This window comes from Herpailurus yagouaroundi, unplaced genomic scaffold (assembly GCF_014898765.1).
Source record: "Herpailurus yagouaroundi ecotype Mexico unplaced genomic scaffold, PumYag 182, whole genome shotgun sequence".
Classification (NCBI taxonomy): Eukaryota; Metazoa; Chordata; class Mammalia; order Carnivora; family Felidae; genus Herpailurus; species Herpailurus yagouaroundi.
In genome coordinates this window covers 3711519-3726103 of record NW_024412413.1, presented here as the reverse complement: position 1 = coordinate 3726103, position 14585 = coordinate 3711519, and the positions used below count along the sequence as shown (strand labels likewise).

Below are 14585 nucleotides of genomic sequence, written 5' to 3'. Positions count from 1 at the left end.
GGCCCGGGCCGGGCTGGCTCCCCCGTCCTCCTCGGCCGGCCGCTGAGTGGCCAGCCGCGCCTGCCGCCTCCTCCCTCTCCCGCTCGGCCGCCCCCCCCCACCCCCGCCCGCCTGGTGGTGGGTTCGGGGGTCCGGCCCACCCGCCTCTGCCACGTCTGCCATCCTCCCGGCACCCAGGAGCATCTTTCAAAAATTCCCGGTGGGCGGGGCCGAGCCGCAGCGGCCGCCTCTGGCCCCCCCTCCCCGGGCAGCCGGTGCCAGATGAGAGCAGGAGACAAAAGTAGCATTTTCCTCGTCCTCCTGGGCTGGCGGCAGAGCCTCCCCCAGCACCACTTGGCTCCTGGCGGCCCTGCCTCCGGGTGCCGGGGTGGCCGAGGCCCAGGCCGCGCCGGCCGGGACCGAGGGACCGACGGACGAGGGTGGCCAGAGAGCAGGATGCGTGGGGGCCCGTCGGACCCGGGGCTGGCACCACCCTCCCCCTCCTGCCACCGTGCCCGGCCGGCCCAGGGGGCACCAGTTCCACTCCCTTGCTTTTGAGCAAGCTCCCCGTCCTCCTGCACCTTGGGTAAGTCACCTTCTTCCCTTCTCTTTTGCTGGAGACGAGCCGAGGGCTCTGCCATCTTGTGCTCGGTGCCTGTTACGTTTCCTTCCCTCTAATTGGTTCTCCGAAATTCAAAATTCTATTTCCGACCCCCCCCCCCCCCCACCCAACCGGTCTTCGGTGAAGTAAGCCTTTCCGAAACCTGCAGGGAAAATGCAGAAGCCGGGCCCATTTGTTTTTAAGATCCGAAGCTATAGGCTTTGGGAATCACAATAAAAATGAATGTTTGTTATTTTACAGTAGCCGCGTGCTCGATTGTAATTGGAACGAATGTTTCAGGAGGCATTAATAGGCACGGCCTACTCGTTCGTGCTCAGTGGGGTCGGTTCGTCGTGGGGGTCTCCTTACTATTACTGTTATTACGATTGTCTCAGTTTTTGGTGGTGCCAGGAGTGGCCGAGAGAAAAAACACCGAAGCGCCCTCGCTCCTCCCTGCAAACTCCTCGGCAGGCAGGGCTGGGCTGGCATACGGGAGGGTGGGTTCTGCATTGAGAAACAGAGGCCCTTTTATTTTATCCAGCATCTTTAATGCTGCCGTGTCCACAGTTTAGGGATCCTGTTCTTTTCTCCTTTTCGTTTCGTTTTATTTCGGGTGAGGAGGGGAAGAAAAAGAAGGCCCTTTTCGGCCCTCAGCTCAGCACGGGGAAAATCTTTTAGGCTGTTTGGTGCTTTGTTTTTTAAACACTTATTTAAGCCCGGGGATTCCGCCTCACGGCGCTGCGCCCAGCTCATGACCGCCCTGCCCACAGACGGTGCGTGGGGTGCACGTGGGCACGTCCACCAGACGGACCCTCGGGGGGCCTGAGTTGTCCGGGGCCGGCCTGTGCCGGATCCCATCCTGGTTTCCCATCTGCAGAGCTGTAGGCCGAGCCACTCGACTGTCCGGGGCCTGAACCGTGGCCAGCGGGGGTGGGAGTCCCTGGAAGACCTTTGCGTCCCCAGGCCACGCTGCCGCCACGGTCCCAGAGCTGAACTCTGTGCTTGCCCGAGTTCCTGTGATGGTCCCCGACCCTTCAGAACTGCTGAACCTTTTCATTTAAAAGGTGGGCTTTGCAGAGTTCAGCTGCGAATCACCTCCATCCCCCGGCAGGCTGACAGAAGTGCCCACAGATGCAGCCTGGGTTCCCCCCCCCCCAACGTTTGGGGGTAGCTGGGGTCTTGATTTATGGAAGATGGAAAATCAGGCCCAGAAAGTTCTGAATTGCAACTGAGAAGAAACTTCCCACGTAAATACATCTTTGTTTTCCTAATTCGGAGGCGTTGGGCCCTGTTTGTGTGGGTCTGAGCAGCCGGCCGGGGCAGACACGACCACGTATAAAAGTGAGCTGAGCTCACACAAGGACTATTACGGCTGCTTTTGTTCTTAGAGTAGACAGCAGTCGATACGGGAGGTTTGGGGCTGTAGAGACAGGCGTATATAGCAGAGATCATTAAAACATTTCCACGATTGTGAGCGTAGAACGCCACATTCTGCTGCTACAAGCCGGAGGGTCATTCCACACGAATATTTAGCAAGCACCAAATTAGACACCGGCGACAAAATACGAGTCATAGGAAAAAACCAGAGTGTCATAAATTCTGACGCGAAAGAGTCGAGAGTGGAGAGAGGTGGGTCGGGGGGAAGGAGGGGCCGTCGTTTTTAAAGAATTTATGCTTTTGATAGTTGCCCACGCCTCATCTCCCAAAATTTTATTTTTTGGTGTAATCAGTGTAGGTAAATAGGCCTGGAATCCCAAGTCCTGGAATGACAGTCTGCTTTCCTTGAACATGACTTCATCTCCTTTTTGGAAGTAAGGGCAAGTAGCATAAAATCAATTAATTTCCGCAGATGAGCATTTTCATCCTGAGTTAGTATTTTCCACCGAGATTCTGTTCACCTAAAGGTTGTAACGTATACGCATAGCACGTTTTCCAGCAGAGTGGGGTGGTTATGCGTAATCGGTGACCATCTTTGTTTTTTCAACTTGGGTAATAACATTCTGCCTCCTCCCCCCGTCCCCGAGTCAGGAAAATGCCATGGAATCTTTTGTGTCCTGAATCAGGCAAAATATCAGCCCTCTTCACGGCACCCATTTCTTCTTGGCTGTTTTTTTTTTGTTTTGTTTTGTGTGTGTGTGTGTGTGTGTGTGTGTGTGTGTGTGTGTGTGTGTGTTTTTCCTTTGGGAAAGTACCACACAGAGCAGTCAGTGTTCCTATCATCGCTTCTATATAAATTCCACTATAGGCTGAAATTATACATTCTCACAACACAGATGGGCTGGTCTGTCATTACGACTGCTGGGTCCTTGTTGGAACACACAGCATATTTCAATTGTGGAGTCGACAATTTCAAAGAACTGAGGTCAAAATAAACAAGTTGCGCTTGTGTGGTGAAACGGTGCCCTGAGCAATTCGGTAGAGGAAACACCCGCACCGTCATTAGATGATAATTTAAATTTTCGTCTTTGTCTTTGCCTTTTAAGACTCCAAATGCCCTACGTTAACGGACCTTAAGTGCTTTAATTAATTACCAATTTTTATTTTGTGTGGCAGCGTGAACGGGGTTAACGCCAGATTAAAATTCAAAATTACGGGGTTTGGGACTTTAGATTTTGAGATCTTCATGAAATCTCTAGCTGTTCTGTATAGGCTGACATAAATTTATTTGGGGATGTTTATGAAAAATCACATAATAAATATTTTGCCTGGTTTAAAGGTACGTTTAAATCCCTCCCCACCCCCCCAAAAAACATTCAACAGGTGAACGGCAAAGAGTAGCTGTAAACTTGGAAAAAAAAAATAATAATCTCACCAAGATAACGAGGTGCAGAATTCATTGGCCATCAGCGCACGTGAGGACAGAGAAGTTTTATGGCCACTGTAATTTGAAAACGGTGACTGTTTATTTTGTGAATTTGCTCACGTTATGATGTAATCGGTTCTGAGGGTTCTTCCCCACGCCCCCCTCCCCCGCCTCATTTTCAAGTGACTGCTTCTGCTTTTTCCGAATTTTGGGTTCAGGCTCTGCCCTTCCCAGCCGCTGAGGCCGCCTTCCCTCGCTGCCGAACCTGAACGAGAGAGACACGGGTGCTTCCTTCCGCCGTCTTCTGCGGGCTCCCCGAGGCTCCTTCCATTCGTTAATAGAAGTGCTTTGTTGTGGCTTGTTTATTTCAAGGAAAAGTACCTGTTGGTGGAGGTGTTGGGAAATAACAGGAAGAGTGAAAAGCGGATGAAATTTGCCGGAGCTCCTTGGGAGCCGCTTTCTCTAACGATTCTGCTCCCACCTCTTGCTGCGTTCCCGTTTGGTCTTTTAGCCTGTCCACCCCTGTGCCCGCATCAGACCCGTATTTACCAGCAGCTCCGAGAACGTGGCTGACGCCGGTCTGGGTGCCCTTAAAGGTCGGCAAGGCAGAGCAGCCCCTGCCCTGCGATTCAACGGCAGAGAAGCGAGGGTGATGGTGGTTGTACAGGGAGCAGTGCGCGCCCAGGGCGCCCGCACCACGCTGGGCACCTTTCCCGTTCGAGAAAGCAGAGTACAGAGGAGCGTGAGCTCTGGGCCTGAGGCTGGGGCTCAGACCCAGTCGGTTTCGTTTCCCGGCTGTGTTGATCCAAGGCAAGCCATTTCGTCTCTCCGTGGCCCCGTTTCCTCCTCTGTAAAATGGGCGCAGTAAGTGTCCCCGCCTCGGAGGAACACGCACAGTGCACGCTTAGCACGGCGCTCGGTTCACAGAGAGCACCCCATACCTGCTGGCAGTCCTTGGTTTATTTCTGAGTCTCAGAAATGCCTGCCGGGCGGGGGTTCTCGCCGGCTCCATTCAGCCAGGGGAGGCGCTGGGCCCGAAGCGGAGCCCTCGCGTTCGACTAGCTGGTGAGGATTGGGATGGGGTTCGACCCAGGCCTGCCGTCCTCCAAAGCCCATGTTCGTTCTGCAGGTCCCCACAGTGGTCAGGTGGGGACCGCAAGCCTTTGCCAGCATGTGCGCACCTCGGTGTGTGCAGGTAACACACACACACGTGTCCTGTGCACGTGACACACGTGCGCACACATGCAACCCACGTGCCTGCAGTGTCCTGTGTGTAACGCACAAGCACACGGCGTCCGGTGCACGTAACACGTGTGTGCACACGCGTGTCATACGCATGTAACGCGCGCGCGCACATACACGGTCCTGTGCTTCTCTTGGTGTGTTGGTGGTTTCCGGAGGTGGGCTGGCCTTTGGAGGCGCCGTGCCTCCTCGAGGCAGGCGCTCTTCGTGGCCTCTCAGTGAGCCATGGAGCCCGTGGGCCACCCCCGGGGACACCCGCCAGGCGCTGCGCTGCCCCACCGTGATGGGTCATTGTCCCCAGCCCGGGGCGCCCACCCGGCTCCCGGGAGGTGAAGGAAGGCCCTTTGGCCGGGCTGGCTGCACTCTGGGACCTGGCCCGGCAGGGCACGGGCTCTTCCGAGGGACAGGCTGTTCCGGGCACCGGCCATTTGCAGACTCCGAGGAGTGGAAGTGAGCCTCCGGGCCCGCGAGAGGAAATGGCGGCACGGGCAGGCCCAGCACAGGATCCGGGAAGGCGGCCGAGGGAGGGGAGCGGCCGGAAGGCCCAGGGGTGGGCCTGTTGGCGCGCTGGCGGCCCTCCCGAAAGAAATGGCCAGCGGGGCTGGTCTTCCCCGGGCGGGTCTGCGTGTGTCCGTGTGTGTGTGTGCACCTGAGTGTGGGCTCGGGCCGCCCGGGGGCCACACCGAGAAGGTCTACGGGCCCAGCTGCCCCACGGGTACCGTGGTGGGGACTGGGGGGGGGGTTTGATGAGGCCGCGTGCGCGGCCTGCGCACCTCTGGACACAAGAGGCCTCGAGGAGGATGATTCTTACTGCAGCCTTGGTTGTCTTTAAAGCGGATGAGACCGCATCAGACTCGGGAGACGGTCCGCGGTGGCAGGTGAGAGCTGAAAAGTTGGTTTGTATTTCCCCTCTTTGGGGCCTCTTAGGTGGAGACCAGAGGCCTGGGTTCTCAGGTGAGCCGCGTGCCCGTCCCAGCCTCAGTTTCCCCATCTGTAAAGCAAGGGGACGAACCCTCCCCGCAGGTTGCCGGGGGCATCCAGTGTGATGATGGCGCCTGCCGTTTCTCCCCTCGATGGGGAGCGGTGGCGGGTGGGCCCTGGGGAAAGGGCCCCCGGCCTCGGGGCTCCGAGCCCCGGGCCGGATGGGAGACCCCAGGAGGGAGCAGCGGTGGGGGCCGCGGGGACTGGGCCGCTCCAGCGTGTGCGAGGGAGCCTCTGGCCCAGTTTCCTGGGAGCCCGGCCCTGCCCCGGGATTCCTGCAGTGGGTGTGCCCGCACTTCCGGCCCAGGCGTGGGCGGAGGGGTCCTGGAGGCAGACGCGGTTCCTGCTGTTCCCTCCGCCACAGCCGCCTGGTCGGGCAGCTGCTTTCCGCTCAGCAGGACGAGGGCTCCCACCTGAGCCCGCCGTGGAGGGTCCAGGCAGGCGGCCCCCCGCCCGCCGGCCATGCCCAGGCACGTGTGACGTGGCGGTGGCGGCCCGGGGCGGTGGCAGCGGGGCGTGGGGGCTTCTGCGGGGTGGAGAAGGTGCCCTCCGGCTCGAGCCCTCGCGGTTGCGGGCACGCAAACAGTAAGTCGCCCGACGCCAGGACCTGTGGAGGCTCTCGGCGCCTGCTGGGGGGGCCTCAAGGATCTCCGGCCTGAGTCCAGGGGGGCTCCAGCACCAGAGGTGAGCTCTGCCCCCTCCCAAAGATGGAGTGTCGCTTGGACGGCCGTCCCCCCGGGGCTGCCCAGCCTGTGGGACGGTGCCGGCGGGGGCTCTGGGAGGCGGCTTCCAGGTGGGCGCTCCTGGGCCAGGCAGCGTGGGGGCTCCGCCTTGGCGGATGCCGCGCCGAAAGGGATGGCAGCTGCCAGGGGAAGGGAGAGCGAGACTGGCTCAGGCGGGACCAGCGGGGGGACCCAGAGCGGCAGAAACCCCTGCCTCGGTCCACTGGAGAGAGAGTTGGGGACCACACTGGGCTCCCCTCAGATGCTGCGCACGAGACTCAGTTCCTGGGGGGTTGGGGGAGTATCTTTTGTTGACCCACTAAGTGCCAGGCCCAGGGCTGGCTGTTTTGACCTCTTTTTTTAAACATCCTTTTATTTTATTTTATTTTATTTTATTTTTTAAATTTTATTATTTTATTTTATTTTATTTTATTATTTCATTTCATTTCGTTTCGTTTCGTTTTAGTAAGCTTACTTGTTTTGAGAGAGAGCAAGCGAGTGAGGGAGGGAGAGAGAGAGAGAGAGAGAGTCCCAAGCAGGCTCCATGCTGTCAGCACAGAGCCCGGCGCGGGGCTCGAATTCACGAACTGTGAGATCACGACCTGAGCCACCCAGGCGCCCCTCAGCATCCATTTTAAAATGCATAGTCTGCCTCGTTCCATTTCATGCTAACGTCCCGTCAGAGCCAGCCGGTGCCGGTGCTGTTCTGGTGCTGGAATAGGTGTAGACAGGGTGGCCGAGGGCCCTGCTGGTGTGGAGGGTGGGTGTCAGTGTTAGCGATTTTCTGTGTGAGAAAACCGAGGCTCAGAGGGGCCAAGGAACGTCCCCGGCGTCACACAGCTAGTGAGGGACAGCCTGCACCTGCCTCGGCTCTCTGACCGCGGGACCCACGCTCTCCCCTTGCCGGGTGGGAACAGCTGGGTGCCGGATCCCTGTTTATTATTTACTTCTTGTGGTTGCTGACCTCGGTGGGTTCTCCCCAGACACGCAGTGCTAGGAGGGACTTGTCCTTTGCGCTGGAGTTTGCCCCCAGTAAGAGCCAGGATTGCCTCTGTCCCTTCCCTGCTACAGACCCCGTCGAGCTGGTCGTGGAGGTCCCAAGGACCCGTCTCTGGCTGGCCCCAGACAGTGCCCAGTGTGGCAGAGGCGATGGGAAGGGGGAGGTCAGGTTGTCATCCTTGCTGTCCGTGTTCTTAGGGCCTAGAGCAGGGAAACGTACCAGGCCCAGTTGATCTGCAGACTTCGCCACTCAGACACTGAGAATAAAAACCTTTGGGGGCTGTAGAAATCTGGAACAGGCAAGACCATTTTGCAGCCTTTGATGTTCTCAAAATGGCCCTTTCCGCTCTGTGCCAAATTCATACCCTTCCATTGTGCCGGGAGCCTGCGGTGTAGATGACGAACTGGGGTTTTTCAAAGGTTCTTCACGTTGGGGCTGGTAGCAGACAGCACCGCGTGTGATGGGCCTGGGCCTCTTTCTCACGGAAACACCCGCACCTTGTGCCAATGTGGATAAGGTGGATCAGACGGGAGCCGGGCGGGGGGCGGGGGGGGGGTGCACGTTGGCACCTGCTGAGTCTGCTCCGTGGCAGGGGTCTCAGCTGGAGGGGGGATCCCTCAGGTCAGGGCAGGACAGAGGTGCTGGGGTGCCGTATGTGGGCCAGGATGAGCTCTCGTGAAAGCTCTCTGCAGAGATCTCTCTGCAGGTGCATGGGGACCCTGTCGTGCTTAAGAAACACTGCCCTGTCTGTTCATGTGGTCGCTGCTGTGGCTCTCGTGCCCCTGGTCCCACAAGTTCCAGTGGGTCTCAGCATTGCTCAGAGGACACCTGATTGTCTTGGGCACCTCCCGGAGGGGCTAGGGAGCCTGCTGTGGCCAGGCCCTGACTTGGGGTCCGGGAGGAGACAGACCGCATCATCCAGTGACTGGACCAAGCAGACCTTGTTGAGTACTGGGTCCTCTGCTAGAGGGTTAGAGCCGTGACAGGCAGATGTGTCTGTCCCCCACTCCCAGGCACAGGGACCTCAGTTAGCAGATGTGGGCAACCTCAAGGAGGCCTGGACCCAGTGCTGGGTCGGGACTGGACCCAGCTGGGCAGGGAGCAGAAAGTCAGCCTGGAGCACCGAGGGCCGGCCCGAGGAATCCAGGAGGCCTCCCGGAGGTGGTGGACCCACAGCCCCAGGCTCATTACTGCATCCAGCCCGGGGCCTGCCACGTCCCAGGGCCCTGGTGCCAGGCACAGCGCCGCCCCTCCCGCCACCCCACGCCAGCCCTACACAGGCCACATCTGCTGCCGCCACCGAGCCAGAGCTCCACCTACCGGGCTCTGTCCCCATGGAAACCAGGGGGGGGGGGGGCGGAGAAGGGGGGTGTTCCTGCTGCATTTGGCCCGCTGACTGGTTTCCATTAGAGCCAGCCTGCTTTCCTTGAGCCCTGCCCCTGAAGTTCAAGGCTTGTCCCCCCCCTCCCCCCACGGGGTTTCTCTCTGCGTATACTGAGCTCCAGCCTTCTGGGCCACGGGACTAGGACCTCCTGGGTGGAGTGAGGGCCTGGGGGATTCTGGCCCCGCCCCCCCCCCCCCCCCCCCCGCCCGCCCGCGCCGCTGCCCCGGCCGGGGGGGGGGGGGGGGGGGGGTTTCCCCCCCCCCCCCCCCCCCCCGCCCGGGCCCAGGGTCCCGCCCAGGGCCATGACTGCTCTTGTCTTGACCGGCTGTGGGCTCAGACCCTGTCCGTTCTTGCCCAGGTCCAACAGCTGCTGAAAGCCCCCGCTCCATCCTGGCTGGGCCATAGAAGCGGTGTGTGTGTGTGTGTGTGTGTGTGTGTGTGTGTGTGTGTTGGAGGGGGGCGGTCAGCAAGCCCCTTTTCTCTCTCTGGGCATCAGTTTACCCGTCTGTAAACGAGAGGGTTGAAATGTGTCTCCAGCTGGCTGCCGTGCCAGACAGGAGGAGAGAACGAAAGAGAAAATGAAGCCGAGGCATCACCAGCTCTCCCTGGTTCAGTTCTGGGATTTTTGTTTGTTCTCAAAGAGGGATTTTTTTTTTAAGGGGAGGAGTCATGGAATTTGACCGGCGATGGCTGTCGGAGAGCCAGCGGGAGCCCATGGACCCAGGGCTCGGGAAGGCCTGGCGTGGCTGCGGACAGCCGGGGGCCTGGGCAGCTGTGCCCGTGGGCTCCCCCTGGCATCTGCAGGGTGGCAGCGACCTGGCTGTGAATGCGGCACGCGGAGGCATGAAACGTGCCCGTGACAGAATCCAGAGGGCTCTGGAAAAGTACCCGAGAGGCTTCCGGAGGTCAGAAATGTGGGCAGAAAATGAGATCCAGATTTAAAAAAAAAAAAAAAAAAAACCTGGCTGGCTCATCCCCCTGGGAGAGAAGCCTGGGAGAACACTGCTGCTTGCTGACTTTGAAATGCTTGCCCAGGGCTGGTCCACGGCAGCACCCCCCCAGCCCCAGCCTGACGTCCTGGTGAAGGTGCTGCCTTCCCCTCCACCTCTCAGGAGCCGGGAGTTTTACCGAAGATGATGGGGGACAACTTGAGGACTTTGGCCGGACCTGCCTCCTGCTGGGCCCTGCCACCGTCATCTGGGGACGCTTTCCAGCTTACATACAAGGAGCAGAACCTCGGGAGCGACAGACCTTCGCAGCAGCCAGGAATGATTGGGGCAAATTGCCTTCCTCCCCGGACCTCAGTGTTCTCGTCTGTGAAATGGGGATAGGAACACAAACCTGCAGGCACATGGGAATTAGGCGAGATTTGGGGTCGGGCTGGACACACGGTGGATGGCGACATCAGAACCCCGCCCACCCTGGCATCCTCACTACGAATGAAGCAGGCTGCACCTTCCAGATTGCCACACGCCCTGGGGAGGCCGACACCCGCCCAGCCTGGCCCCAGGGAAAGGTGTTTCGCAAGGTCGCGGGTATAGCTGGCCCTCTTCTTCGCCCGGGACCCCACTCCGCGTTGGGCCTGCCTCCCCGGGGAAGCCCGAGGCCGCCTGGGTTTGCCAACAGATCTTGGTGGCGGGAGAAGCAGCCGACACCGGGAATGTCATCACCGCAGCTCAGAGGATGGGCCTGGTGGCGTTTTCAGCTTGCTTTCCCGGGCCGGAGCGACTTGCGTTGGAGCAACCGCATCCCGGTGGCCTCCACCCTTGTGCGTCCCAGCCCGCCCTCCCTCCGTGGAAGTAGGCCGCCGCGAGAAGCAGGCTGTGGCGTGGCCGAGGTTGATTTAGACATGCGGGGAGACTGGGATAATGTAGGAAATGAAGGAAATTTCCCCAGGGAAAGGGGAAGAGAAGAGAGAGGAGCTTAAGTGCCTCGATAATTATAAAGCATGGCGTGGTGATTTATGGCCAGCAGGCAGGCTCCTCTGGTCTCTGCCGCCCCTCCCCTCTCAGTCCCTCGTGCCCCCGGAGACCCGCTGGTGGGGGAGGCAGTGAGGCCAGCGGGCGCCGCCCAGCACCCAGGCCCTGCTTTGTGTCCTGGGGACAGAGCCCCTCTGTGTGCGAGCCCTGACGTCCGCTATCTGGGGCGACCTCACGGGACACTGGTGAGCTGCCAGCCGGGGAGCCGAGGCCTGAGAGGCTGAGCCCCTCACAAGGATTCTTAACGGAGGAGCCGAAGCCAGACCGGCCGGCCCAATAGAGCAGTGATGGCCAGGGTGGAGGCGTCACCTCTCATTCTTGCTGCAGGGGGAGGTGGAGCCGGGGCCACGGATTCGGGCAGAGGCCAGGAGGTGCGTTTGTCCGGCTTGGGATCTGTCTGGGTGCGCCCTAAAACTAAGTGAGGGCACGGCTCGCCACGTTGGCCAGGCTGCGAGCGAGGCTGGTGCTGGCCCAAGGGGGCTGCCTGGACAGCACGCCCTTTGGGGCCCAACTATGGGCAGCCCCTCCCCCCCCCCCCCCCGCTGCGGGGTTTCCTCTGCTGGGACCAAAACTGTCCCCTCCCTGCCTCCTAGAATTCCTGGGGGCTGTCCCCCAGCTGCTGACCTGCAGGCTCGCCCTTGACTTCCCCTCCCTGCCACACCCAGATGGTGCCCAAGTCCTGCCAGTTCTGCAGCTTAGACTGTATGTGTCACCCATACAGGGACGTGGGATCACCGTGCAGGCGTCTGCCCCAACCGCTGCCCTGTGGGGTTGCCTTCCAGGTCCTGGCTAAAGTCCAGTCTCCCCCCCTTCGGGGGACTTGAGAGTCCAGCAGCCTGGACTGTCCCTCCACGTTGCCATCCGTCCACTCTCTACGGTGCAGCACAGCGTCACCTCCTCCTGGAAGCCCTCCCTGCTCCTCACCTGCCCACTGCCCTGTAGTCCCATGGCTCCACGCTTGGGTGATCCACTCATGTCATGTGTCTGCCCTGGAAGACTGAGCCTCTCCAGAAGAACAGGCCAAAATCACCAGCCTGGCACAGGGTAGGCTCTTGGGGAACATTTCATGAATGAATGAAACGGGATCCAGAGACTGAAACGGAAGAAGCCGAGGCTGTGAATCAACTCCCTGCACTCAGGGCAGCAGCATGAGCCACTGGGCTGGCCTCATCCCCCGGGGCACCCGGGCTCTCGGAGAAACGGGACAGAGGCTACTTTTCCACCCCCACCAGTATGTTCCCTTCTGGGAGTAAGTTGAGGGGCTTGTGAGCCTAACCCTAACCTCCCCACAGACCACGTGGAGGCACCCTGAGCACCTCCGGCCCACGGAGGGAGGATTCCAGGCCACGGGAAAACCACAGCTGCTTCTCTGGGGGTTCCAGGCGGGAAGACCAGGCTGTGAGAGGTGTCCTAGAAGGCTCTGGGGCCGTTTCCCCACCGCGTGTCATTAACAAGTACTGGCACATTCTGTTTAGGTCAGACGTTTCCAGTTTGTGAGTTTTCCCGCACGGCTCTGTCGCGTTGCGGCCTGTGGGGGTCCTCCTCCTCCAGGAAGTCCTCGAAAATGCCAAAGCCCCCCGGCCTCTTCCCCCCCTGCGCCTCAGTCGCACCTCCCGCACCCCTCTTCTTCCCCGTTGTTCGTCTTCACGGGTCTGTGATGAGTGAGGGCATCGGTGCCCAGACCTTTCCGAGGGCCCTGGCGTCTTTGTCCAGCCAGGACAGGTCTGGGGCAGCTTCCATTAAGGCTTTTTTTTTTTTTTTTTTTTTAATGTTTATTTATTTTGAGAGACCAAGTGTGAGCAGGGGAAGGGGAGGGAGATTTGGAGAATCTCAAGCGGGCTCCATGCTGTCAGCCCAGAGCCTGACACGGGGCTCAATCTTGTGACCTGAACCGAAACCAAGAGTCAGATGTTTAACTGACTGAGCCACCCAGGCGCCCACCATTAAGGCCTTTTAAAAAGCGTTCCTCGGGGAGGTGACGCCTCCCCGGCTCTGCTGTCGGCTTGCTGTGTGAGCTCGGGCCCTTCCCTCCCCCGCTCTGAGCCTCCATTTTGCCACCATCTCTGTGACCTCCACCGCCGCCATCTGGTGAGTCTCTGGAAGGTTCTGAGGCCCCAGGTTTGGAGCGGCTGCCTCGGGTGTCTGTAGGTGCCCCTGGGTCTTCGGGCTGGGACCCCACTTCTGGGGGTCTCCCCTGGGGAAGGGGAAAAGATCTAGGCCCGCAGACAGAGGCGTGCGTCCTCACGCCTCTCCGGAACACGAGAAGCGGAGCAGCCGGGTAGGGTCCGGCGTTGACGTCTGGGCCAGGCGGCTGTGATGGAGCCACCGGAGGGCACGCCGTGTCGAGACGCTGCGAGGAAAGGCCGAGGCAGCCCGCCTCGACACACAGCGAGCCCCTCCTGGGAGCGGGTCCGCCCAGGGCTCAGCAGAGGTGGGCCGAGCGTCTGCTGCGTCTTTCTCGCTTGCGCAGATCTTGTTGAATGAAGAAAACGTCACTTAAGCCACAAAGCCCACCGCCTGGCCGGGGTGACACTGACTCACATCATCACCGCATATTGCGCCCCGAAACCAGAGACGTTGATGTCGTGGGGGCCAGCAAGGCGGCGCCCTGGCCGGGGCGTGTTTGGGGCCATTGAAAATGAGCAGAGGTGACTTGGGGGGGGTGCTGAAGGGGCCGCTGAGGTTGGGGAGTGCGTGGGGGCCCCTCAAGGCCGATGCTGGTGGCTGTGCTGCCGCGTCGGGGCGGGGCCCGTCCTCAAGCGTCCGTCCGCGTGCGGAGCGTTCAGAGCGTGATGTCTGGAAGGGACGTCTGTGGAGCACAGTTCTGTGGTCACGTTAGCACTGGGCCCGGTACTTTGCCCTTAAGATGCCTTGACATCCTTTTCGACAAACCCCGACTCCGTAGAGCTCAAGGTGGGTGTGCGAACAGAGGCGCACCAGGGAGTGGCTCACTTTTCCGGAACCGAGTTGGGGATTAGCGTGGCGTCGGCAGCTGACCTGCGGGAGGACCCCCCGTGGGCCCCGACACTTGCCGTCGGGAGTTTCGTGTTCGTTCGGCTTCTGATGTCAGGCGCTGTAAATGGCTGCTTTTTAAGCTACAAAACTGGGGCCCAGAGAGGCCAGGCTTCTGAAGGCCACGGAACCCGGGAGATTCTACGTGGCCGTCTGGCAGCCGCAGCCTGGGCTCCTCCCCGGGGCCAGCGGCTCTGCCACTGGATGCCGTGTCCTCGGGGATCTGGGCTTCCTGTGCCCTTACCACGCCGGCCATCGGCGCCCCACGTCCCTGCCGGGGCCGTGTTGACCCCAATGAAGCCGCAGGATGTGGCTGCCCACAAGCTCACGGCCTACTTCTGACCCCTCCCGGCCTGTCTTGGGTCCCTCTGAGGCCTTGGGTGTCCAACAGGACCCAGGGCCAGACCTCCTTCCTTCCCACTTCTGCACCTAAGTCGAGGGTGTGCTCTGCGTGATTCATTAGCAACTGGCTCTTGTGGGGAGGATGTTTCTCCTACACGTGACCTTGGAGAAAGGCCAAGTTTAATGCCGAGGAGACGTGTGGACTAGGCAGGCCGAGCCCTCTGGGGGTCTGGGCTTCCGTGGCTCTGGGCCCTGCGGCTCGGCCAACATCAGGGTTCCTGCTGGGGGCTCTGAGCTCCTGCCGCACGGTGTCCACTCGGGCCCCAGGCGACTTGGTCACTGGTAAGACAAGAGGCTGGGAAGGAATTTCTCCAGGATGACCCAGAGTGAGTTGTCACATGTCCTCAAAGCATCGGGGGTGGGGGTGGTTGGGTGGGGGCAGGGCACCGGGGAGCCCATTCGGCCTGGGTGTGGAGCAGGCATCGCATCTAATCTTGTGCGTAAATCTGAGGTGTATGTCGCTGTCTCTGTGTGACACTT

At 60.2% G+C, this 14585-nt stretch overlaps 1 protein-coding gene and 1 long non-coding RNA gene across 15 annotated transcripts in view; one reads left to right on the top strand and one right to left on the bottom strand.

Moving 5' to 3' along the window:
• LOC121040169 (collagen alpha-1(I) chain) overlaps window positions 1-14585 on the top strand; it is a 72419-nt gene that overhangs the window by 39208 nt on the left and 18626 nt on the right. For 3 of the 14 annotated variants that reach the window (XM_040490558.1, XM_040490552.1, XM_040490555.1), the window contains exon 1: window positions 4350-6191. The exons of 3 other annotated variants lie outside the window; for them this stretch is intronic. In XM_040490558.1, coding sequence (XP_040346492.1) covers window positions 5699-6191 — 493 coding nt within the window. In that variant the 5' untranslated portion in view covers window positions 4350-5698. Of the gene's footprint in view, window positions 1-87; window positions 566-4349; window positions 6192-9371; window positions 10683-12545; window positions 14432-14585 lie in introns of those variants that run through there. 8 more of the 14 variants (XR_005795158.1, XR_005795157.1, XM_040490548.1 and 5 more) reach the window with 5 other exon arrangements.
• LOC121040173 (uncharacterized) lies at window positions 3462-4157 on the bottom strand. Its single transcript, XR_005795164.1, has 2 exons — window positions 3933-4157; window positions 3462-3764 (listed from the first exon to the last, which is right to left on the bottom strand). It is a non-coding gene; the product is annotated as an uncharacterized LOC121040173 (long non-coding RNA).